The following is a 25,552-nucleotide window of genomic DNA, read 5'->3' as shown; positions in this document are numbered from 1 at the left end:
GGCATCTCTGCGCGAAGATCGACTGATGCCACGTGCGTTCGTGGATCACGCTGAAAAGCGAAGAATGTTGCGAAACAGGAAGGATGCACTACGTTGCATTTAACATGCACACAGATCAGGATATATATTTCTATATACTTTTAATTTTAAATATTGAAAATTAAAAAAATTGCTTCTTATAAAATGGTTCATGGTTTAGGGTTTGTGCGAGATAGAATCTTCTCTCTTCTTCCTGCTGATTAAATTACTCGTCGTTAACGTGTCAGATTATTTGATATATAGCTTCTATGTGTTTCCATCATGAATGTTACATCTCTTCGCGGCGGCTATTATGTGTCAATGAATGACGCCTTGATTAGCAAATTACATTTGCCACCCCGACGATATCGCAATTAGCGTTATGTCAGTTTACGCTTAAACAATTGTTACCGCAGTGTCGCATAGCAGGTTGCTGGGACGTTTTCGCTGATCACGAATGATCGTGCATCCAGATATCGCGATATTAACGTGCGGTAGCGTAACGTATTACTCGCGTACTCGCGATTCTCGATTTACATGAAGTCAAACGCGGTGTCTGGCCTCGGTCAGTTCTTGCCGAACGGGTTTTCGCTTTTTTGGCTCCTTTTTCAAACACGTACGTCAGTCCTATCTTCAGATGTTCTCGGAGAAGAGCAGAGTCGCCTTTTTTCTTAGATCGGTCTCAGGTAGTTCTGGCTATTTTGCACATTACTCGTCACCATTCGATCTAGATACAGTGAAAGTAGAATGAAATGATATAATGTTTATAATATATAAATAATGTAATAATGAGAATAGATAATAAGTAAAGCACTGAAAATATAAGGAACTTATTAATAAAGTTAATATAAAAAAATGTAATAAGATTTATTTCGCAATTTAATATGATTTTAAACGTTTTCAGAATATGGATATGTCAGTTTGTTATTTTAAATAACGTCTTATTTTTATTTAATGGCTACATTTTAATAGAATACCGATAAATCGTAATAAATCACTTAACTGACAGATCATCATGCATGCACCGGGCTTTCAATGGAAATCGCTGTTATAATGATATTTGCCAGAAAAGGTCAGTTGGATCGACCTTCACCGTTAGCATTCACGATTGTACGATAAATAAATTATAAAATAATCAGGTAAGTTTAACAAGCCAAACGTTTCGCAGCATGCTTTCAAGATGAAGTCGCTAATATGTTCGATTTATTGCGCTTGATGCTTCTCGATCTATTTATAGATTAAACGAGATAAATTGATATTGTAGCTAGCAGTTGGTCCGGATAGTCACTTTATACAAGATTGAAATGTAGAATTCGCCATTTTTCTCACGGGGATTTGTGATTTCCCGTACGATTCCGTGCACGTAGAGCAGGCTACGTGTGTTCTGAAAATCTCGACGATCTGCCTCTTCCTCTCTCACTTCCTCAAGATAATTGCATTATTACCGAGATTTACTAAGTTTTCGCATGTACGCCGTGATCAAGAACGAGCGTTCTTCTAGATCCGAAACGCTCTGATCGATCTAATGATTCATCCACGTTTAACGTTGATATTGTCAGTCATACATTATTGAGGCTAATTATTTTATTGCACGTAAACATAAAAAAGAAATCATTTTCCTGGAATGTTAAATAACATCAATTAGATCAATATAATTATTGAGGAAAAGTATCTAATACAACTACATTATTTCCCGACAAGATTACATATTACATATTACATGTTATTCTTCTAAATACTAAATTCTAAAGCAAAAAGATGAATAAAAACGAATAAACATGTGTTGTCCAGCGTGAGAAAGCATTTTCAGATGATGATGAGGTAACTCGTCTTTAAGTTAACAATTAAATAGACGATCGAGTTTCCTTCATATTCAATTCCCCCCAACTCTTCAGTCCATCTTACAGCCAAAAAGTTCGTCTACTCAAGATACTTGGATTTCGATCGATCGAATCAGAAGGCGATTCCCGATCGACTCGCTCGTTCGCTCGCTCGTTCGTCGCGTACACTCGCTTATATACACGAGACAGGCGAGCTGGTGTGTGTGTGGCACCTCGAAGGTCCACGTGGTTGTGGATCACGGTGGTGGCAACAGTCGTCTCCCAACCGTCGTTCTAGTGTGCATGAACGTCATCATCTCCGATCGGCTGCGGTTGCCGAGTAGTAGCTGAGAAAAACGTGAAACAAGAAAACAGGCCGGGACAAGTTTCGCCTTCGTTCGGTGGATCGGCGTAAAATTTGCGCGCTCGCTGTAACGCCGCGTCTCGCAGATCTCGGTGCGTGGTCCTGCATCTCGCATCCGCGGTCCCGCGACAGATCCGATCTGGAGCGGAGCTGGTCTTCCCCGCTCTTGGGCCTCTGATCTTCGCCGGAGCGCGTGCGATGCGCTCCGAAAAGCTCCGCGAGCTTCGCGAGAACCGCGAGACCGGTCACTGATCGCGCATCATCCGCGTTGCACGATCGTGACGCCGCTTCTCGCGATTCGCGTGTCTATCCTCGATAGATCACGCGGATCGATAGATCATCGACGCGTCCGCGCGTGCTCCTTTATCTCGGAGTTTTTCGCTAGCGTCTAGCTGAAACGAGCGTGGAGCCAAGGTGATCAATAACTTGTAAAACCGTAAGTACGACATGTTTTTAAATATGTGTTAAATAAATTTTTCAAAAAACAGGGAGTTATAGAAGAAGCAGGTTTCCGCGGTGAATCATATTTACAGCAAGAACTCAGACTCTGAAGGATCTCTCGCGACAAGCGATTATCTTTTTGCATCTATTTAATTTTCCTCTATGCAGCGTTTTTTATAATTTTGTGCGTATTCAAGTTAGCTAAACAACATTTACATAACATTAATATTAGTTGAATAATTTGCAATTCTGCCGGCTGGTAATCGTTTACCTCCAAAGAGCCTCAGAACTAGAGTTGTACGGGCGTGCGCCGGTGTGACTGCTACCTTACGCTATTGTCTCGTACCGTGCTGTTCATCGCCCGGAAATCAAGATAGAAATAATGGTTATCTTTAAAGAGTAATCTATCGCATCTCGTGACTGAGGCAGATCCGGAATAATGAAACCGTCTTGGAAACGCAGGTAATGAATGCAGGCACATGTATGTGATATCACGTTATCCAAGGTGTGCAAGAGAGTGTCGGTAAAGATTGTCAAGCCAAAAGAACCGGCGTTTCCGAGGAATTTTTAGAGTTTGATCTTACAGCGCGTCATTGACAGACAAACGGTTCTGCTCGCAAACGCGACTTTGGAGAACGCTCGTGACATCGTTCGCATACCTTGTCTTCCGAAAATTCACAAGAGCTTCGTGAACCATCAAGTTCTCACTGCAAACTCTCGTTCTCGCCACGGGGAATTCACGCGGAACTCGCGGAGGCACGCGAGCGAGCAAGCTTTATGGCAAATCGTTACGCGCGGAGATTCCTCTTTGCCATTGCGCTCCTCCGGAGAGAGTTCGCGATCGTTGAGGGACGATCGGGAAACTTGCTGGACCAGCTACTACTGCTGCTGCTGCGTTACTGCGGAATGATCATTGGAGATTTCCGAGAAAGGCGAGGACGTCTTTGTTCCTTCCATTCGTGCATTCGTCGCTATTTTCTGCGGCTGCACGCGACTCTGAATTTCACGCTCGTAAGATTCTCGCGCGGGATGCGTAAGCTGCGAGAAATCGAATTCGCACCTCTTTAAATGCAGATGGTGGAAGACAATTAACGGCAACCACGGACGATCTCGTCTCTCGTCTCGCGGTCCATTAATTCCCGAATAAACTCGAGTCGCCTTTCGTATCTCTTGTGTCTCGCTACCATATGAATCTTGTTTCTTTTTACGGTAATTTATAATTTCTGCGTCATTGTAATAGTAAGGTTGATGGAAACCTCGCCTCCAGCATATCTACATTTCATAATTATCACGCTTGGTTTCCTTTCCTTGAATTTTAATGATTTTCAAAAAGAAACAGTTTCTTTATATTAATCGTTTCATATTGTGATAATTTATGTAACTTTGTTTAGTCCCTCACATAAAATGTTGTTGTTATGCGACGTTTAAAAAATGCTATGCTCGAAAAAAAATTATGATTTATATCTAGTCATGCACTTTGCTTTGTTTCATCCTTGGATTTACTTCATTTTTCAAACTTGTTTGTCTGATCAATTAAATGTCTGTTTTTTTTCTATAGCTATAAATATAGAAAGATCGGAGAAAGAAAGATTCTAAAAAAATGATTTTCATATTAGATGATCGGACATTGGATGATCGGACTTCAATTTCAATTGAACGCAGATTCAATTGTAAGTTATTGTTCAAAATCCTCATAAAGAATTTGATAAATGCGCTTGCATTTTTTTAAAAAACGTTTAGAAACCTGACATTGATCTAGTATACAATCATTATTGTGTTACAGTCTCTTGAACGAGCATAAAGCTGACTAAGTATTAATATATACAAAGTTCAATATATCAGTTTATGTCACTATCACTGATGTCACTTAATCAATCGTCAATCGTCTCAATTTATTTTGATCACTATTATTTATATTATTCATATGGAAAAATTATTTACAACTCTCGTGTGTTTTCTCTCATAATTATTGTTTCACGTACAGACGTTCCTCGGTAACTTTGTGTTTCGCAAAAATAGCTGCTCGAGAAGCCCCTCGTTCGTCCTGGCAATTCCGTCTTTTCGGCGTTTCGACAGTGAGACGCAAATTGAATTAATCATGATCAACGTCCGATAACGTCACAGAATACTGCTACTTATTGTCATAAAGATTTAGCGTGCTTAGTCACGATTACGTCTCGATTCAAAGCCGGCGACCTTGAACTCTGAACTTCGCTTGAATTCCAGATCTCTAGGAAACTGAAGGAGAACGAGTTTTGTACGTGAAATGCTCCAGCAAAAAAACAGAAATTAGATTAGCGGGTCAGCAGAAATTAGCTGGATATCTCAAAATTCCAGCTGATTAGATATTCTTCTTTTAAGTCTTGTTTAGGCAGATTCCGGTTAGTCCTGAATCTCCTAAATTTTAAAAATAATCTGATATACTCATTAATTCATTAATCGCGAAGTTATTCATTTATTTATTAACGCCAACACACGCAAATAATTCTTGATGCTAAACGTCTCATGGACGCATCAATGCATCGATCTATCGATACGGGAAGACGTTTGTGAAATGCACATGCATTATCTTTTGTAGTTGCGTTTGTCGCAATCAAGAGTCACTGCCGTGTATAATGATTACGTGCCAACGACACCCGGTCGAGCTGTACACGTCGTGGTCGCTCGTATTAATAATCAGATCACGGAACTTCAGTTGGAAACGTGAGAAGAAGCGCTTAACAACGTATTGCACGCTTGACATCAATTCCTGTTAATTTTGTAGAAAAATGCACACACAAATTAATCGCGATTACGCGTTGATTTTTTCTCGTAACTCGAGACCTTGTTTGTCGGTGCTATTTCCACAGGTTGTATACGAATCATCGTGCCGTATAATGAACGACGTGCGCGCGTTATGAAGAAATCATCATTCAATAAAAAGGCATAGCTTTAATTCAAATGTAATACCATTTTGATTGATCGCGCGCGATCGTGCTGCTTCGTCGGCCTTGGACTAAATTTTGTTGCTTTCCCAATAGCGAGATGCAAATTATATTGGCGCCTCTATAATTTATATGGGAACCGCCTAGAAAAAAGAACAACGTCGTGACCGCCACACATGCCGGACCGGCAGATACTTACGAAATGATCCGCGTTTATTCGGGGGCCTTAGCCGCGACTCGCATAACTGAACGAGGGTCGCGGTGAAAGTGCACGTTGTTCGCAGAGTGTTAATAAACGAAGCTCTGAGCCCCCTCGAAACCAGAATGCCTCCTTTTTCTTGTTGACCCGCAATCGCAGCAATCGCGCCGGCGATATAAACGAAGATAACTAATTCATGGTTATTGAATAAAATCCAGAAAACGTCATATTCAATTAGCTCTACATATTTCTAATTTTATCGGTGATGATTATGCGCATCGATTTGCTTATAACGATAGACTTAATGTTGATTAGCCTTCATATTGATGGCTGTGGGGTCTCCACACCATTTTCACAATATTTGTTAATATTAGAAATATATGCTGAATATTTCTGATAATCTTCGATGAATTTGCGATAAACTTGGAGTCTTGGAAATTCTTGTCACTTTTAGATCAAACTCTTGATATAACAAAGGAAGCCTCGGAAAGCATTGTGAGGCAATGCACCGTTTGTGGAACAGAACGTGTAGATAACGCGTGCGAGTTTGATCTTATTACGTATTCGCTGCACTCTTGGCGATAATGCCGAATTTTTCTTTGCGAAGAATATTCCTCAAGTTTTTCCTCATATTCTGTTTACATTTGTATTAACAACGCAATATGATTTACTTGTAGTATGCAAGGATAAGTCGTAAACTAACGAGAGAATTATTCGTTACGAAGCATCATGTAAGCAGCGTGGAAATTCGATTAATTGCGTAATTTTTAAGAACCATCATTTTAGATACAAAAATAGCGTACATAATTTATTTGTTCTTTCATGAGAAATAATTTCTCCACTGATTCTATCGCGACTTATTGGACAGCTTGTGGGGATGCAGAGGCAGGCTGCGTTGCAAGATAATTAGGACGATGCACGCTTGTATTATATTTTCGTGTATTACCGCCAATCGCATTACGGCCACGTAGTTCTTCGTAAGTGCATCCGCGTCGTCTGCGATTATATTAATGACATACTCATTCTCCGAGAGAGAGAGAGATTTGCAAATCAATAATTACTACGGATCTTCGTTATCTCATGGAGGACTCATGTAATCGTATACGAATGGCCGGTCGTCATGCAAGTATGAATGCTGATTAATTTGGAGGTCATTGGAGGCGATTAAAAACGAAGAAATCCCCAAGAATTGCCTTCATAGGACGCGATATCTTTTTGCTTCTTTTCATTTGTCATGATTTGCAATTTTGTATCAAGTTCTGTAATTTCCTGATCAAGGATCGCTACAGGCGATTTGTTGTAATTGATGGGGGACTTTGGCGCGTGAAAATTATTATTTGTATTAATTTCCGTCTCGGGCGAGTATTAATTTTCCAGCATAAATTCATTTAACGCGTGACAATGTGCGTTTCTTCGATTTTGCATCAGATTTGTTTGTAACTGGAATTATATAGTTACGCTTAATAATACCGGTGATAAATGGTAGTCGTTTTTCTTCCGGCTTTTGCGCGCATGATAGTTTGCAATTGTAATTTCTCCCGGAAGGGAGATTGACACGGACAGAACATTTATTTCTGATACGGATTTTATCCTTACACACACGAGAACCATCGCTGGGTTCACCGCTCCATATCTCCGCAATGCATCCTGTCGTTGTTGGTGCAGCACGCGACAAAACAGTACGCATTTCCGGCTGCAAATAGATCGACGGACATGCGAATTAGTCATGCTGTTCACATGTTTTCTTCGAATCTTGCAGTATCGTTCGACTTTTTTTGTACCATTTGACAAACGCGAATTTCACCCTCGTATTTTCGTTAAACGCCACTCTTATGACGCGTCGTTTCTTTGAAGCAACGTAATCAGGCTTGAACTTGAGCTGATAAATTATCAGAAGCATTTCTTCTCGGAAATACGAGGAGTATTTTTCTTGATATCTCAGAATATGACCTCTCATACTTGTTTAATTTTTATCGACCTAGTTATAATTAATAGTTACGATTAATGGAGATGATACCGTAGTATTTATTACCGTAGTATTCGCTTCATATTTTAATACGCGTGCTCCACATTTGCAGACTAGAAGAAAACAGCTAGTAAACTAAAGCAAACAAACCACGCGAATTCTTCCTAAAGGGCTCTGATTGTTCGCCAGAATGCTATGATACACAGGATATACAGGAAACGGAACACGCAAAGCGGCCTTCTTGAAAACCATGAGATTGAGTGAAATGGCATCGCAGAAATGTCAGACATAATAATGGGAACAGAATGAAACAGATAAAGAGATTTGCATTCCTTATCGTTAGTTTATTCAACGATCTGCCGCGCAGATTCTAAAGCTGTACAACTTTTTTTCAATTACGTCAACAATGTTCTCGTATGAATATAATTTAACGTAAATGTCGTGGACAGTCTGTAATTACGAAACGTATCGCGTACAGATAAACATATAGAAATATCTTGCCGCTTATCGCGCGCGATACGCGAGAGAAGTGCATCGTGACGTCTCTTGATCATCTTTTTTTAATATTCTAGACTTTATTGTTGCATTTCTGCAGATTTCGTATTCGTAATGTTTCTTTGCGTATCCTCGTGTCATATCGCAGTAGGGTTGCGAGTGATAAGACGCGATACAACATGACAATTTGCTTCCCGCATCATCTCATCGCGTATCATCATGAGTTATCCAATCTGTCGCACCGACGTGATAAACATTCCGTGAATGCAGATTCGGATATGTTTCATTCGTTGTGTTTTCTCTTTGCGACGTCAATATATCGCCGTTACTTAGAAGACAATTAGTCTACGGAAGCAGATACTTATTATTCATGTAGGTTGAATACAAATACATCGAGCATCATTAATGCAAGTGACTGATTATTATAGTAATCATCTTATCAAGGCCGAATAAAATATATAAAAAAATCTAAATTATTGCATAACGATCGCGTTTCAATAAAACTGCTATTTTGTAGCGCAACTTTTTAATTCATATTGTACATAAATTGTAGCCAAGTAAAATCTCATATGCAATTAATTAATCTCTTAAATACCGCTAATTAGATGAAGATCTTTAATTCTTCGTACTGCGTACGAAAAAAGCTATTAAAACGCCATTAAGCATTGCATTAAGTTGATCACCATTGCATCATTAGATTAGAAATAAATGAGAGATATCGTCACGTCGAGAATTCTCGATTGTTGCTGTAATAACATAAGCATTTGTATAATGAAAAGAAAGAGAGGAAATATAATAAAGGGAGAAAGAGATATATATCCCGAAATAGTAATTCGTAAACAGGACTAGTTGACATTGAATTGTACGTTAGACAGAGCAGTCAGTAGAGCGGATCTCCGGTAGAAAGAAGGACATCAGCGAATTCATAGACTTTAATATTGAACTATCGGATTGTCAAAGCGGGACCAAGCGGACCAGCTGTGAAGCAAGTAGCTGTTTAATAACAAGCACGTAAATTCAACGCAGTTACACAACCAAAAACAAATTTCCCTTCTGATTTAATTCGTTCAATTAATTATAGTCTTCGTATCGCACGGATTTTCAGATGCTTTACGCATCATGCGTCGCGTCTCTTGGAGTTAAACTACCAGCCGATCTTGCGTATACTGTTCTGTGTGCGGTGCGATAATTTGTGAAGATTATTAATCGCGCGATGCATTATCCTCGAGTGTGAATTCGTAATGAAAATGGATACGCCATTGGTAATTGTACGCATAATTGTGTAACGCCGCTTGGCAAAGGATACAGACGCAGGAACGTAGGAACGCAATTCCGCTAACGGTGAGAAATTTTCAGCTGTTTCTTCATGTACCGCGATAAAATTTTCTGATAGGCCACCATTCACCGGCAGCATTTTTCCGAGTGCACTCAGTTCAAGTAGATTCCACACGTTTCGAGTACTCTAGACGGAAAAAGTATACGGTACGGCTGCACGCGAGCTCGCAAAACTTTCCATTGTACCGCGCGAGGTTTTCAGTATAGTTTTCCTAGAGGCATCTCGATCTGTAAGGATCTGCCGAGTATTATCCGGGATGTTACGTTGCCTCGACTAACCTTTTCCAACATTTGTGGCATGCAAATTATATATATGCTTTAAATATAATTTTAGAAAGATTCTCGCACGAGTGGACTGATCGTGCGTTTGTATAAACAAATTTCTTGCTACAAGGAATATATTTTTATACATATCCTTGGAAAATAATAATCAATAAGGAAAAACCAGAAAAGATAATAAAGATTAATAGAATTGTAAATCAATCTAAAAAGACATAAATTTCAAGAAACTAGCTTTCGCAACATTGCGTCGAAATAAATTATCCTTTTTATATTACATTAAATTGTAAATCATCTTTCAAATATTCATATTTAAACTTTCGTTGAAACAATTTGCAGTGTTACAGGTCATTCCCAGTCGTCTCTCATTAAAGATGAGGGTCGATCAGCTTGGACTTCTTCTTTGGAAGAATTACATTGTTCGGAAGCGGCAGCCGGTAAGCTGAATTAATTAACAAGACGACCAGTTTATAATAAGTTTATAATTAGCATGTACTAACGTAAATAATCTGTTTCAGGGAATCCTGGCTCTGGTTTTTCTCTGGCCCGTAGCGGTTTTCATGCTTCTTTACACGGTGCGCGACAATGTCGATCCAGAGTATTATCCGACCTGTCAGTTCCCCGCGAGATCGATGCCGCAGGATGGACTTCTGCCCTTCGTTCAGAGCTACATATGCAGCGTCGGCAATCCCTGCGATCCGCTGGCGGAGTACGAGGAAGTGCCGTCGTACAAAAACGCCACGTTAGTTTCTTTTGCAACAACGATCGTGTCATTACGATTTAACGTTCGTTCACGCACCATTGGAGTAGCCTTTGGAGAAGCGAAACTTATCTTATTCCTTCTTCTTTGCGATAACAGCATGGGTTCACTAGTCACGGAGCTGCAACCGATGATCAGCAACAAGACGATCGTCTCCGCCGTGGAAACGTTGCCGCAGAGTATTCAGCTGTTGAAGTCGATGGCACAGATACTCACCAAGCCGGAAATCAAGGCGCTTTTCGGTACGGTTGCACACAGACACTCTGAACTCCCACTTGACACTTCAGCGCTTGACAATTGAACGCATGAATGTATGTTCGACAGATAAGGGAATTTCTCTGGGCGACTTGTTCAACAATCATGACGAAATCAAGGACTTGCTGAGATCGCAAATGCCAGGAGTCAGGAAGGGCTTGATTGACGGTCTATTCGAATCGTCTGTAAAATTGATATATGTAAGTAATTGCTTAAGATATATGTTATCAACTAAGATATACGTAAGCAGTTACCAACTATAAATCTGTAAAAGTTTTTTTACAGCTTTGCATAATTATTATACTCGCAAATGATTTTAACATTTTTATTAAGAGAACTCTGCGTGAAAAATTCTTAATTAAAATTTATCAGATAAAATTTATCAGCGCGTAATAATTCGTAAATAAAAGTCGTAAATTACGTAAATTTAGTTATTTCATGTAAATTTTTATTTCTTTAATTTTCTGTTTCAGTTGATCCAATCTTTCGGCTCATCTAACATCGATGGCGTCATTTGTTCCGCGGATAGCCTGAAGAAATATTTGATCCTGCCGAAAGAGGAGGATTTCGCGGAGATCTCGAATGCCCTCTGCAACATTGACTCGAAGGCGATCCCTGACATTCTGGATAATCTATCGAAGCATCTGGACTTCACCGGCTTGCTGGCGATGGTGGATCGCGCGATGGCAAAATTCCGCGATTACGATTTCTTCGAGGATCTGAAGCGAGCGGTGGAAACCATCCTCAATTTAAAGATATCCGAGAAATACATACCCGAATACTTGAAGATCCGCGAATGGCTACCAAAAATGGTCTTGGCATTCCGCAACGTAACTTTTAAGGAAATCGATGTCGGCTTGTGAGTTGGACACTCTTTTTTCTTTCTCTAAATTATTACCTCTTGAAATCGCAATTGAATTTTCGAAAACTGCCCGTTCTCGACTTGAGATAAATGTCGCACTTTAATTCCAGCATGAATAAAGCTCTGGAGGTCTTGGATCCCGTGTTTGCGTACGAGCGAGATTGGCCCCTCGCCCGAAGCGGATTTTTGAAGTTAAACAAACTCTTGAAGATGGTGAAGGAACTGGTGAAGGGGGATGCAGCGAATTCCATGGATGATTTCTTCAGCGTGATGGATCGACTGACCGGAACGATACAGGATTTCTCGTCGGATCCGATCAATTACGAGAATATCACGCAGATATTGGATCTATCTTTCACGATCCTGCAGGATGGCATCATGCTCACTAGAAAACTGTTGGATCGCCACCAGGACCAATTCGAACTGCAAGTGTCCTTTTTTTAAATCAGTAAATCGGTAGATCGATAATATATCTGAGCGTACGTAATTTTATCATCCGTTTTCACGTTTTAGAGCTGCTAATGTTTTCGATGGACTCAAAAACTTCTTCTCCGACAACCTAGTGAACTCAATAACGTACATCGTGTCGTTAATAGATAATATCGTGCAAATGACTCATCACGTTGTCATTCTTCACGAAGATAGTATGGAAAGACTGTATGAGATCTGTAAAAAGCACCAAGATTTGGTCCAAAAGATGCTGACAAACTTGCAGCCCACTGTGTACAGAAGGATTATCCAATCCTTCTCTCGATTAGATTTCATAGAGGTGTGCTACCATAAAAAATAAATTTTTGTGAATTTTGTATCAGGCATTTAACTTGTGACTTATTAAATTTTTCCTTACAGCGTCTACTGGACGATTTACGGAAAAAGAGTCCTGAGGAACTGTTTTGTGAAAAAGACACGATGAACGAGATATTCGATAATTTTGTCGAGTTTAAAGACAAATCCGACGAGATTAATGAATTATTCTGCAGTCATGATGGCAAAAGATTCATTAATGACGTCTACAACAGTTTTGAATTCGACAAATTCGGAACAATCGTACGTATAAAACTTATTCGCAATAAAGTAACAGTTGCGCTTAAAATCTATTCAATTAAATAAATCACATTTCTCAGATACGCAATACTTTGTCCTCGATGGTTACTATGTCGTTCAAGCAAGTTGTCAGGATCAAAAATTCCAACTTAACGAGCGTCGTGAAGGATGTCAAAGATTTCGTGTCTTATCTGGATGAGCAGAAAGAGACAAATCTGAACTGGACCATTTTCCAAACCAGCGACGAATGGGCCGAAACCTTCGTAGACACGCGACAGCAAGGAAGATTAGATATGTAAGTAGCTTAAATTTACGTAAAACTCTTATTGAAGAGAAGCATTTATTGGATTAAGTTAATGAAAGATTTATGCCATTTATATTTAACTTAAAATTAATTTCATGGATTAACATTTCATATCTTTCTTCAGTTTGGGAATTCACTTGAGCATCGCGAAGATGATGGGCTATCGCAGCATATCCTACATAAGCATCAAACCAGATCTAGAAAAGATGGACATCTTGGCGGAAGTGGTCGTGCAAGATCTGCGAACTAATCCTAGCGACTATATCGGAGAGGTGCGGCGACACGAAGCAGAGTTGATCGAATCGTTTTATTATACGGTTTCGGATAAAGAGAAGGTCAGTACCGAACTTTTTCATTTAAGTTTTCTGTAAACTCGTGCGAATGGAATTGATCGGTCACTCAAATTGTGGATCAGCGTCTCAATGCGATCTTCGTTAAACAGACGTTGCAGATCCTGGAGTATTCGAATTTCACGAAAACGTATTGCATGGACCCGAATCCGCCGGCTTTGTTGAATTTTCCTAAGGAATCGAACAGCACAGCGTTGAAGGAGCTGGTGTGCTACCTATCCAAATCGGTGCAAGCGGATCTGGAATTGAACGTGACCAACATCGAAGCCGAGGAAGCCACGTATAACCAGAGGGAATTTAATTGGACGGCTTTCAACGAAAAGACAATTGAGATTTACCAATACATCGATAGCCTGGTGAATCAGGAGGATCAGCATTATGATTTTGCGAAACTGCAGAGATTACGGCAGGATTTCAAGACTTCGTGGACGACGAATAGCACGGCGAAAGCCGCATGGGAGATCAGGTAAGAAATATTTTCAATGAGTTTCGATTGCATATACGAAGAACTTATTCTTATAGTTTATTTTATTAATAAATAATATATAATTTTATTTGATTCATATTGAAATATTCAAGTACACGTTAAGAGATTGAAGTATTAAAATGTTTAAATATGTGTTAAACGTTTTGTGACACGTCACGTATGTCTGCAGCGTAGGTTTACTTTGCAAGGTTTTCGATTTGATGGAGAGTCCAGTGTTCGGGATACAAACCAAATCGAACTGGAAGAACATTTACGGCCTCGCATGGGCGACGTCGATGATCTTCGATAATATCGAAAAAATCGTCGATCAGATCCAGAGGAACCATCACGAGGCGAAAATCTCCGACGTTCTGCAGGAGATGCCGCAGACAGAAAGACTGGTCAGCTCGTTCCTAAAGAACCTGTCACCGATTATTCTCGACATAGTCGACATAATAACCCTGCGGCCAGTGGCTCTTGTAAGTGAATTTTCCAAAAATATGCGCGTACGAGCACGTATAGTTATTTAATTTGTCCGAGCGACTTTATTTTATGATTTTATAATCAAATAAATTGCGCTACTAATGCAGTGCATTTTCTCTCGTTAGATATCAGTGCTTGATGATTACAAGGAACGCGAGCGAATGTGGCCTTGCGTCCTGATCGAGAGCGTTGGCACGACGTTAGAACTGAGAAACGGAAGTCGGGAGGTTGTACAACAGATCGAAAAGATTGGTTGCAATCCGAGCTCCTTTATTAAGGAATGGAAAGAGCAGCCTGTGTTGAAGAGAGTTCGGAAAATCGTGAGTTTACTCATTCACTTACATGTACACGAGCATTTTGCGCGTTGAGTTATAAATGTTATAATTGTTAAGTTATGAAGCATGAGTTGAGTTATAAATAATTGCAAAAATTATCATCTTTGCCAGCTGGACCATGACGAGAACGTAGATCTACCGCCATTCAATTGGACTCTGGGATACACGAAATTCCGGCGTCTCGTAGGAAAATTGGACAATTTGATAAACAATGCCAAAGATATCGCGTTGGCGGAGGAGCCGAAATTGGCAAAATACATGGATACACTCATGGAAGAAGTGAATAGCATATTCGAGGAAAGATCGCCAAGCAAGAAAAATGACTGGAGGTAAAATATTACATTCTATATTAAACAAAATGTCAATGAATTGGTAGTAAAATTTTCGTGCTCGAAATTTATGCTAAAAGAATGTCTTTTGAGTATATGAAATATATCTATCTTCGTGTGCGTGTTCAAGAAACACTCTGGAACATATTGATTTGGAAATGGACAAGACGGTGAAAGCTTTCTCCAGCCAGAATTCCGCGAGCGACGTATTGAAACGATCATCCAGCGCTCCCAAAGTTATCGACAACGTTCTCATCTTTGTAAAATATCTTTCGAATTTCGTTCACAAGGGCGCACGTATCGCGATCAATATATTAAACAGAGGTAAATGGATTCGAACAGTATTCAGATACTGTAATGAAAATTAATATTACTGAATTTATTAAATTTATCATTAATTCATTAAACGCTGAAATTTAATTTTGCGATTCTTACGGTACTCTCTTTCTCTTTTTCAGGTACGGGAAAAATCAGTCTGCTGTCTTTGCTGGGATTCGACAGCACGTCTCCTATCACTATCTTTCACGATCAGCTGGCTTACATTCTGTCAACGATAGTAATCGGAATATCCGATCCCGTGATCGGCGATAAAATCTTTAGTGCGATTGACCATAAAACGATTACGTGCACCATGATGTTCGACTTGTTGTCGGAGGTCAGAGTCGGCCTGAGTGCCGAGGATTACAGGACTCTGAAGAACTTCACCTGCGACTCCGATCCCGAGAACTTCAACGTCTACATGGATCTTTACATGGCGCAAATGATGAACTGGGAAAGACCCGCCAGCAAATATCGGTCTTACGTGGCTTCGATGTTCGGCGATATGTATGATCTTGCAAAAGCGATCACCCTCACGTTGAAGAACAAGGTGATTATCGAGCCACCATTCTCGAAAAAATACTGGGACCACATGTTGCATTCGCTGAGAGATTCCTTGGAACTCGGAGGAGAACACGCTTTTCACAGGGTAAATAAGTAATGAATAAACATCGTACATCACGTTACATTATTTCTTCAGCGCTTTAATTGAATAACAAATGTGCTACGATCGTAAATCCTTTGGCTGTTAGATGTTTTTCGTATGAGCGTTGCAGCAAGCGGTTATTTATTGTTTTTCAGGAGGAAAATCCGGATAAGAAGTGGTCGTACAGAGAATTATACGAGGAAGGTCTGTCAGAGATTCTAACACACGTTGGTAACATGATAAAGAATGCGGAGATACGTAACAACGAGCTTTACACTTGGCAATTAACGGAGAACGACGATACACGTCAAGTAATAAAGCTTCTGGAGGCTCATCCTGAAAATACCATCGCGCTAATTGCTACCCTTGATGCATTGCGTTATGATCATCCGTCTCGGCTCATGCCCTTCAAGGATATTAGAAAAATCATGTGCAATTTTCATTTTGCTTCAGTCCCCTTTAATTCTACTTATTGGTCCACGCCGAAAAGAAAACAGTTTCTACAAGAGGTGTGCTCATTCGATCCCTACCAGCTGCTGAAAACTGCCACGAGCAACGAATTTTACGTACGTAAACCAAAGGAAATCTCCTCAAGTGATTCTTCTCGACTTTATTTCAAGAAATTAGAAAAACATTCATTTTTCAGAATAATAATTAATAACATGACATAAAAAATAATTAATAACATGACAAAAAAATAAAAAATCCAGTTTACACAGTATGACTGAAAAATAACGGGATTAACGCTATATTAATTCAAGCACTGAAATAGCATTAGTCTCTTTATTTTGCAGACGAATTACGTGTTAAGCTACACAAGTACTGAGATTTCTTTTTCTTCCACAGAACATTGTTAGCGGTCGATCGGATACGCTTTCAAAATCGACGCCGCTGACTATGTCATTAATGAAACTGCTGGACGTAGTACTGAATCTTACCAGCACGTCGCCCGGCGTGACTCTCAAGTCAAACGTCCTTAATATAACAACCTGGCAGAATCTGTCCAACGATACTTGGCTCTTAATCATGAAGACTGAGAAATACATTATCGATGAGTACATAAAACATACTATATTTTCTATGTACGTAAACGACTTCATTCTCGACTCGAGCAGACTGTTCCACCTCCTGGACTTTGCGGCCGATCTCGCGTCCGGAGGAGATATCTGGCAGAAGCTTCGCGTCATGTACGAATCCTCGAGGATCAAGCCGCTGCTAACTCTCTTAGAGGACATGCCTAATCTCCTAATCACCGCCGTCGACACCTTCGTCTCGTCCGAGAGGCTCGATGACTTCGTGCAGAAGCTCTTCCACGGCCAGCTGCAACTGTGCGACATCGATCGTTACTTGATCCCACCTAACTACATGAGGAAAAGGGGTCTGCTGTATAGCATCACGAATTTCTGCCAGAAAATCGTCATGAGTGAGAAACACGTGATTTTGCTGGAATTGTTAGCCTTCGACGGGAAATACAATGTAATGTTCGGATACGTGCGATTAATCTTGAAGCAACGAATTTCTTAGATTTCTTGAATATTTTTTAATTTTTCAGGGTTCTTTATTTTTCATCTACAACGAGTCCGGAACAACGGAAACCGGCAACGAGGTACATCTGTTGAACAGAATACGTAAGTTTCAGAACACAGTGATTCGCATTTCGTCGGAGGGCTTTAAGGAACCGAAGATACCTGCGTGGTGGACATCGTTTGAGGAGGGTACTTTAAAAGACTTCGTCGCGGAATATAAGAAGAAGGTATTTTTATCGATAATAAATTTTTATTTATCAAATGCTTTCTGTATGAATTAGCTATTTAACAAAAATTGCTACGCTTTAATTACAAACACTTACAGGACATGAAAAGTCTGGCGTATTCCATGGTGAAGAAGACAATGTCGCTCTTGAGGAATCTTTTCGAAGATCAATTGAACTCCAAGTAAGTATTTTATTAAAAAATAACGTGATCTATTAATATAATAGGATAAAAATGTTATCTATTACTTTTATCATATTTTTAGAGACTGCAAATGGTGCACCACGCTTCCAATGGAGATCTTAAATTCTCAGCTGTCGTATCATACCAAATATCCAAAGCTTTTGTGCGACTTGAACCGATTGAACATATCAGAAGTACATAATATCTTAATCAATGATTTTAATTGGAATAAAACAGCCAATATGGTAAGAATGGATGACTATAAATTGAAAAGATAACAGTTTTTTATTTTAATGATAAAAATCGACAATTATGTATTCATCAAAAAAATCTCTTGTTAGATCAAGGATTATAAATATCTGAACAAAGAGAAAACATTCGATGAATTTCTTAACACGCTTGAAATTACGTTGCACTACATCTCCGAAATCATAATCGACTTCCAAAATCAGACGTATCATGACAAAGTGACCAACTGCTTTCACAAATTCGTCGGCGGATCTACGTATTCCAGACCGGGATTGTAAGTCTTTCATTCTCCTCTCTCTCTCTTGTTGCGTTAAAAAAATAATTCACTTATCCGCGATGGATTCATGAATCATTAATACTGAAGTCATGAATCATTAATAATGAATCATTAATACTTTCATGGTTTATGGATTATTACGGTGATTTATTATCATCAACTTGATTTCAGGTATATCACATTGCTGTTGAGTGTACTGGACATGCTGCAGAAAAACGCTTTCATCTTGGATTCGGCATCCATCCACGAGAATATCAACGAGCTGACTAGTCTATCCGAAAAATACGTACCGATCTGGAAGCCGTTACGCGACGTGGTGAAGAAATCCGACATCGCTGATATCGATGCTGCGTTGCCGAACGCTACCATCAACGTGAACGCGATCATGAATGACTTGGAAACGGCGCTATGCCATACGAGGACCGATTGTCAAAATGCGACGGTACTTTATGATTTCCTCAGATCGAAGAGGGCGGCCAAAGTCTTCCGATACGACCCGAGTGCGGCCAACTACCCGTCAGTATCCGACATCGCGAACCGGCTGGCTCGGAGTCTGGATGTAGATCTCATAAGTCGGAAGAGTCTTTCGTGGCGCATGGAGGCCTCCTGGGACCTCATCTGGTTGAAAGAGATCTTGGGTCATGTGTCCATGATTCTCGAGGAGGGCGGAAATCTACTGGACGTCGCTAGTAAAATAGATTTCGAGAACGCCTCCGATCTTCTTGGAGTTCCCGACCTCGCCGATGGCATAGTCAACATATTGAACGATAAAACAGTCGACAAATTGTTTGAAGGGTATGCATATCTTTTTATTATATCTTACTTTATATAAATTATTTACTATATAATAATATGTACAGAATAGATTCAATGAATAATGAAATTTATGGAATTATATTCTCGAATAAAAATTTGATCAAGATCGTTGATGAGGATAGTAATAGAAATTTTAAAGATGCAAATATGTACGTATATATTTCATAGGATGAAGGAGCTTCTCGAGGATGTAAAACCATTCCTGACTGATCCAGAAGTAATCGACGATCTGCATAATATAATCACAGCATTGGAATCGATGGACATTTTCAAAAATCTGGGACTGCTGGATATGAAATGTAATAAATTATTCAAATTATGTCATTTCAATTACTCTATTAAATTTTCTCGTAATCTTTTCTAACGTAATTTACATTTTGCAGACGTGGTCAGAGAAATGTTCGACAATTGGGACGTAGTAAGAACATACCTCATCGACAAGGTTGGCATTACTAACAAAATCGCGGTCACTTTGGGCCAAGGCAAGATAGACATGATCTCGGTCTTCTTGAAAGAACGCGGCGTCGTTAGTTTGAAAGATACTATTTGTTCGCCCAAGAAACTCAGCGACATGTTACTCTTCAACAACAGTCTCGTCACTGCCGAAGAAGTCAGTTCTACGCTCTGCCAGTTGGATCAGTCGCAAACGCAAAATATCGCTATCGCATTGATGAAAAACTTAAACTTCAATTATATTTTCAAAAATGTAAATTTCTATTTTATTATCCGTGTATTAATTCGAGATGAAGCAAAAAATGATACGCTGTTCTGTTCTAGTTGATGAGCGCCAATGTCAAAAATATAATGGCTAACGCTAATTTAACCGAAACCGAAGGAAAAGTTGTATTGGACAATCTCGCCGTCGCCGCGGATTTATTCCCATTTTTCAAAGACAAATTGGCGGGAAGTTTTTCTACCAGCATGACAGATGATGTCGATGAGAAAATGGAAAAGATGTCCGGTAAGAATTAAGAAAACGGAATACACGTATATCGATATTATATTTTAAACAGACGTCACATAACGCAGAACTAATGTGTAGCGAAATTTTAATACTTCTCATCGAAATTGTACGTTCATAAAATTTTCCAGACTCGCAGCTTCTGACGGAAGCCAGCAAAATGTTTTGCGGTAAAGAACTGATCCAAGACAGCGGAAGACTTTACAAACTTATCTACAGTTTAGAGGATAGCAATAAAGCATTTGATCAGAAGGAACTTAATTCCCTGCCAGGTAAGAAATAAATGTGAGAATGGAAAATAGACGGACGAAAAATGAAAAGACATTGATTGATTTAAAAAAAGTTAACTAAATATAATCTTCTTGATCACAGAGTTTTGCAAAGAAACGTACAAGAATGTGCTCGGCATACCCGGTGGGAAGATCATCTGGTCCTACGTTAAGCCTCTGTTACGCGGCCAGATTCTTTATGCACCTAATACTACCGTGATCAACGAAGTTATGACTGTGGCGAACAAAACTTTTGTACAGATAGATCATTTCAGCATATTAATGAATAGTTTCGAGAAAACTCTCAAATCGCTGGCCAGTCTGACGGAAATGAGTGACAGTTTGAAAGATCTACAGAGCATCATATCTTCCGATGTAATGAAAGTTGCGATCAAATCGATGGGAGGTGGCAATTTCCAAGGTGCCGTGAAAAATTAAGATCTCTCTAATAATAAAATTAAAATCTTCCAATAAGAAAATTTAATAAATCAAATAAAATTCAAAAAATTACTAAAAAATGCAAACTAATTCCTATTCGCTTCTGCCGCGCAGGTGATGGTTTGTCCGAGCTGGATCTCAGCGAGATCGCGTGGCGGCTGAAGAATTCGGACAAGCTGATCTCGATGATGAGCACGTTGAACAACATGATGGGATGCGTGCTGGTGAACAGGACTCGAGGATTCGCCACGGAAGAGGAGCTGGAGGCGGTGGCCAGTCGTTTGACCGACACGAACGAATTTCTGGCCGGGGTGATCTTCATGAACGACGATTCATCTGAACGGACGAAGAGATCTCTGGACCGCGAATTACCGAACAATATTACGTACAAGATTCGTATGGACGTGGACTACGTGCCGTCCACCAAACGTCTGAAGAATCAGTTCTGGACTCCCGGACCGGAGAGCAGTTTCATCGAACATCTTAGGTATCTCCGAGGTTTCATTCAGCTTCAGGATTCCGTCGATCGCGCCATCATAAAAGTGAAAGCGCGCAGAGACATCGACTGGAAAACAGTCACGCAGCAGATGCCGTATCCATGTTGGAAATATGCACCGTGAGTAACTGAGGAAGCCGTTTTGTATCCTTGCACAGAAACATCATGCTCGCGATGAAAAAGAAAAAATTTCACCGTCTTCTCTTTAAACGAGAATTCTTTGCAATTACCTGTTAATGAGTAAAATGAATTCTGCAGATTCCAGACGACGCTTTACGAGTCCCAAGGTCTGCAGGTGTGCTTCTTCTTCGCGTTAATGATGTGCGTTGGATCGGCCGTCCGGCACATCGTTTGGGAGAGAGAGTCGCAAAATTCAATGGTACGATCATAATTAATAATAAAGTAATATCTAACGTTTCTCCTTAACGACAAATGAGAGAGATAATAATTTAAATACGCTGCACTCTCTTACCCGCTCGTCGCAATTAATTTTTCAGGTAATGAGCGTGATGGGATTGAAGCCGTGGCGCAATACGCTGGCTTGGTTCATCACGACTTTCGCGGAACTGATGATCGTGATGATCTCCATCTCCTTGATTTTATTGGCTGGAAAAATCCTGCCACGGTCAAATCCTCTGCTAGTACTTCTCTTGCTTTTCGACTATATCTTCTCTATAGGGACATTCTGGTAAGTAAGAATCTCGTTTCTCGCGGAGAACTGTGCATGCGAACTCGGATACACTTCCTACTTCCGCAGAGAGAATTTAACCGCTGTAAATCTTAATTACATTTCAGCTACATGATCTCGACGATGTTCAGCTCCGCCAGTCTCGCCGCGGTTACCACGGTTGTCATGTTCCTGTTAACTTACATGCCGTACATCATCGTTATCGCCATGGACGCCGTATTCGGGCTTGGATACAAACTTTTAATCGTAAGTTGGAAGCCAGTTCAATTCACTTCCGCCGTCATTGATGCTCAAGCTTGAAAATATGCGACTTAAATAACATATAACATCTCGAGAATTGAAATGAGCTGAATCAAGACGAGATTAGAGTTTCGATCAGCGATTTGTATCCCATCGCCGAAATTTCTTTCGCAGTGTCTGAGCATGTCCACCAGCTTCTGCTACGGATGCATGTACGCAGTGCGAAAGGAAGTTCAAAGTATCGGTCTCAATTGGTCGAACTTGTGGGAGGAATCGAGCCCCGGCGATCCGATGTCCTTGGGATTGGTGATGGTGATGATCGCATTTGACGGCTGTCTGTACGCTGCGATCGGCTATCTGATCGCCAGATACACTAACTCAGGTACGAGGCGATTCGTATGCATTCGTTTGGAAAACGAACTCTTCATACTCTGGTGGAGGTGTTAAAAATGACTGTAGTAGAGATTGACTAATACTGACGCTATTTATCCTCCCAATTTTGCGTACGAGGCCGACCGTGATTTATTTTCGAATGCAGTACCTTACGTTAAGGCGGACTTTATTAACGAGAGAATTTTTCACGGAGTTTTATCTCGATGTAAGTGATACTTTAGGATTTGTGGAATCTGTTTCTCTATGTATGTGTGTGTGTCTGAAAATGCTCCATTTTTCTCTCGCACAACTCTCTCGTCAATAAAAATTACTAAAATTTGTCAAGAGCCATGCTGCGGGATTACATTCACAATACTCGTATGGTACTCGATAAAATGCGTTTTACAATGGTTCGCCTTTTAGAATCACACGACGCGACGGTTTAATAGAGTTTTATTCGTAAAAGTTATAAAATTGCCTCCGCGTGCTCCGCATTTAATATACAAATCGTCGTAATAAATGTGGTAACGCAATTGTTGTAATGTTGTATATAGAGGGCTTTTGTATAAAAATTCAATGAACGTTTTACAGATAAATTAATATAATTTCTCACTACTAATTATCCACTTATTAATTACATTTATTACTTTTATATATTGCATTTACCTATTTATTACATTTATTACAATAATATTTAAAATAATGTCTTTGATAATTCTGACACATCGCCGCCGCATGGTTCTGCTCGCACAAAGGAAATAATAATTAATTCACGCACACCATTCAGACGCGCGTTTCCACCATCACCACATTCACGTAAACTTTGCGCACACATACACTTTTCATACATTCTCACCCCCTTCGTATAATCACGAGATGCACCCGAGAAAAAGTCCGGAGGACGAACCCGACGTGACTGAGGGCGCGTCGTCCGAGGGAGAGTTCGATGAGGAGACCCCGGTGAGTTATCTGCGGATAAACGGAGACGAGCATTATCGATAATTTTCCAGGCAAGGGCTTTCATGGTTTGAGGTCCCGTAGCTTATGGTGGGCCGACATACGCTCTCTCTATGGCAGGCCGACCTACCTCGCCTTCGTCAACAACTTCTATCTCACTAACGACGTTCTCCACCCTTCAGCCACCTGTCAAGGTATCGCACTCTCCTCCGCTCGCGTTAAATAACGCACACGCATGTCACGAAAGTTTGTTCGCGCTTTTCGCGCTCGCTTTTCGACTCGGGCTCGCATGTCGGCTGGCATGTCGACTGGCAAAGGCTAAAGAGAACGCTTGCAATATAAGCGACGTAAACTGGGTTAAACTGCGTCCTTCTCCGTTCTCGATCGCGGGGGGAAATTATCGTGAAAAATTTTCATGGCTACGCGACGGCATGCATAATCGTTAAAACTTTGACATTTCTGTCGAAATTTTATCGGCCGCCGTATTCCGCGCGACGTGAAGTAGCGTTATTTGATTTTACGTCGCCGTGAAGAGAACTTGAGCACGAGGGACTCGTTCGCGGCGGTATCCTTTGCTGAAGTGCTCAAAAAATTGATTTTTTATGCGCGATTGTGTCATTGTCGCATCGTTTCGTTCTCTTGTTACTTGTCTTGTGCATTTTCCTGTTGCAGCTTTCATGTTCAATCCTGTAACGTATGTCTGAACGCATAAATAGCATCTGCATGAGCTTTGCTAAGTACGCTGTGCATTTTTGTAAATCTTCGATCATCTTGTCTTTATATTCTGCAGCTGGTTGATGTTTCTATAGCAATTACATTTTGCGATGCACGTATTGCACGTGAAGTAAAGAATGCAATTTAAGTCGACAGAAACATATTTTTGTTCTCGCTCGCTAAGAGTGCTTCGATTCGAAGGCATTGGATTATTTATGTATTATCTTCAATGTTGGAGAGAGACGTTTGTATTGTTTTTCCGTGCTGCAAAGTTTTGCTTCTTCTTAGAAATAATTTATAAACTCGCTTTTTCCGAAGGTGTAGCTGGAAAACAATTGGTAAGAGCTTGCTTCCGACTACGAAAGCATAATTATTCAAGACGTGATGTAAAATCGAGTTGTTTGTTGTCGAATGCAGATGATGATAGTGACACAAGCAACTTGACAGTCACCGAGAAGCAGATTGGGGTGAGATTCGAAGGTGTCAGGAAAGTCTACCACACTGAGCGAGGGGATGTTGTGGCTGTGGATGATTTTACGTTGAAGCTTTGCGAGGGTGAAGTGACGAGTCTGCTTGGCAGGAACGGCGCAGGCAAAACTACCATTATGTAAGTTATTTTGAAATTTCTCGCTATTTTTGATTCACTGGATAGTCGGTCTTATTTTTAATACGTTAAATAATCGTATTATTATTTTATCGATATCTGAGAACGTTTATTAATTGCATTTGCGAAATTTTTCGTTGCAGCAAGATGCTGACTGGAATGGTGGCACCGACAAACGGCGAAATTTGTCTGAATGGCGAGGAGGATTGCAAGCCCGAGATAGGAGTGTGTCCTCAGGATAACGTGCTGATCGGAACTCTCACGCCGAGGGAACACATGATCTTTTACTGGAAGTTGAAGCGACCCAACGATAGTAATATCGAGATGCAGAGGCACGTTAATGAGTAAGTTGCAAGTTGTAAATATAATAATATTGTTGTAGGAAACGCTTTCCACATTTTCGCATAATTTAACAACGAAAGTCCGGAATTAGTAATCTAATCGATACACTTATAAAACTCGTAAATGTGTCATTAATCTCTCTTGTTTAACAATATTATTTTTTCTCGTTCGTAAAAATAATCACAATATGTTTCTCTTCATT

General features: G+C 40.1%; 1 protein-coding gene and 1 long non-coding RNA gene across 5 annotated transcripts in view; one reads left to right on the top strand and one right to left on the bottom strand.

The window, feature by feature from the left end:
* Positions 1 to 948: 948 nt before the first annotated feature.
* The window catches only part of LOC105284155 (ATP-binding cassette sub-family A member 12), a 36,638-nt gene continuing 12,034 nt past the window's right edge, over positions 949 to 25,552 (top strand). Inside the window, exons 1-37 of one of the 4 annotated variants that reach the window (XM_011347461.3) lie at positions 949 to 2,638; positions 10,181 to 10,278; positions 10,360 to 10,583; positions 10,701 to 10,843; positions 10,926 to 11,056; positions 11,330 to 11,715; positions 11,829 to 12,143; positions 12,232 to 12,487; positions 12,568 to 12,765; positions 12,843 to 13,057; positions 13,191 to 13,401; positions 13,509 to 13,882; positions 14,073 to 14,361; positions 14,491 to 14,685; positions 14,812 to 15,029; positions 15,160 to 15,353; positions 15,488 to 15,996; positions 16,149 to 16,559; positions 16,840 to 17,469; positions 17,546 to 17,746; positions 17,845 to 17,927; positions 18,010 to 18,172; positions 18,269 to 18,450; positions 18,625 to 19,248; positions 19,438 to 19,568; positions 19,653 to 19,975; positions 20,047 to 20,230; positions 20,362 to 20,502; positions 20,603 to 20,920; positions 21,052 to 21,553; positions 21,692 to 21,812; positions 21,931 to 22,121; positions 22,229 to 22,367; positions 22,536 to 22,743; positions 23,744 to 23,884; positions 24,822 to 25,011; positions 25,152 to 25,352. In XM_011347461.3, coding sequence (XP_011345763.2) covers positions 10,216 to 10,278; positions 10,360 to 10,583; positions 10,701 to 10,843; positions 10,926 to 11,056; positions 11,330 to 11,715; positions 11,829 to 12,143; positions 12,232 to 12,487; positions 12,568 to 12,765; positions 12,843 to 13,057; positions 13,191 to 13,401; positions 13,509 to 13,882; positions 14,073 to 14,361; positions 14,491 to 14,685; positions 14,812 to 15,029; positions 15,160 to 15,353; positions 15,488 to 15,996; positions 16,149 to 16,559; positions 16,840 to 17,469; positions 17,546 to 17,746; positions 17,845 to 17,927; positions 18,010 to 18,172; positions 18,269 to 18,450; positions 18,625 to 19,248; positions 19,438 to 19,568; positions 19,653 to 19,975; positions 20,047 to 20,230; positions 20,362 to 20,502; positions 20,603 to 20,920; positions 21,052 to 21,553; positions 21,692 to 21,812; positions 21,931 to 22,121; positions 22,229 to 22,367; positions 22,536 to 22,743; positions 23,744 to 23,884; positions 24,822 to 25,011; positions 25,152 to 25,352 — 9,005 coding nt within the window. In that variant the 5' untranslated portion in view covers positions 949 to 2,638; positions 10,181 to 10,215. Of the gene's footprint in view, positions 2,639 to 10,180; positions 10,279 to 10,359; positions 10,584 to 10,700; positions 10,844 to 10,925; positions 11,057 to 11,329; positions 11,716 to 11,828; positions 12,144 to 12,231; positions 12,488 to 12,567; positions 12,766 to 12,842; positions 13,058 to 13,190; positions 13,402 to 13,508; positions 13,883 to 14,072; positions 14,362 to 14,490; positions 14,686 to 14,811; positions 15,030 to 15,159; positions 15,354 to 15,487; positions 15,997 to 16,148; positions 16,560 to 16,839; positions 17,470 to 17,545; positions 17,747 to 17,844; positions 17,928 to 18,009; positions 18,173 to 18,268; positions 18,451 to 18,624; positions 19,249 to 19,437; positions 19,569 to 19,652; positions 19,976 to 20,046; positions 20,231 to 20,361; positions 20,503 to 20,602; positions 20,921 to 21,051; positions 21,554 to 21,691; positions 21,813 to 21,930; positions 22,122 to 22,228; positions 22,368 to 22,535; positions 22,744 to 23,743; positions 23,885 to 24,821; positions 25,012 to 25,151; positions 25,353 to 25,552 lie in introns of those variants that run through there. The other 3 variants (XM_026974186.1, XM_026974185.1, XM_026974187.1) reach the window with 3 other exon arrangements.
* LOC105284154 lies at positions 2,775 to 10,000 on the bottom strand. The gene is made up of 2 exons (XR_894824.3): positions 3,303 to 10,000; positions 2,775 to 2,993 (listed from the first exon to the last, which is right to left on the bottom strand). It is a non-coding gene; the product is annotated as an uncharacterized LOC105284154 (long non-coding RNA).

The sequence above is a fragment of the Ooceraea biroi genome, chromosome 12 (assembly GCF_003672135.1).
Source record: "Ooceraea biroi isolate clonal line C1 chromosome 12, Obir_v5.4, whole genome shotgun sequence".
NCBI lineage: Eukaryota > Metazoa > Arthropoda > Insecta > Hymenoptera > Formicidae > Ooceraea > Ooceraea biroi.
The sequence above is the reverse complement of the archived record's forward strand: the minus strand, read 5'-3'. Positions and strand labels throughout refer to the sequence as shown.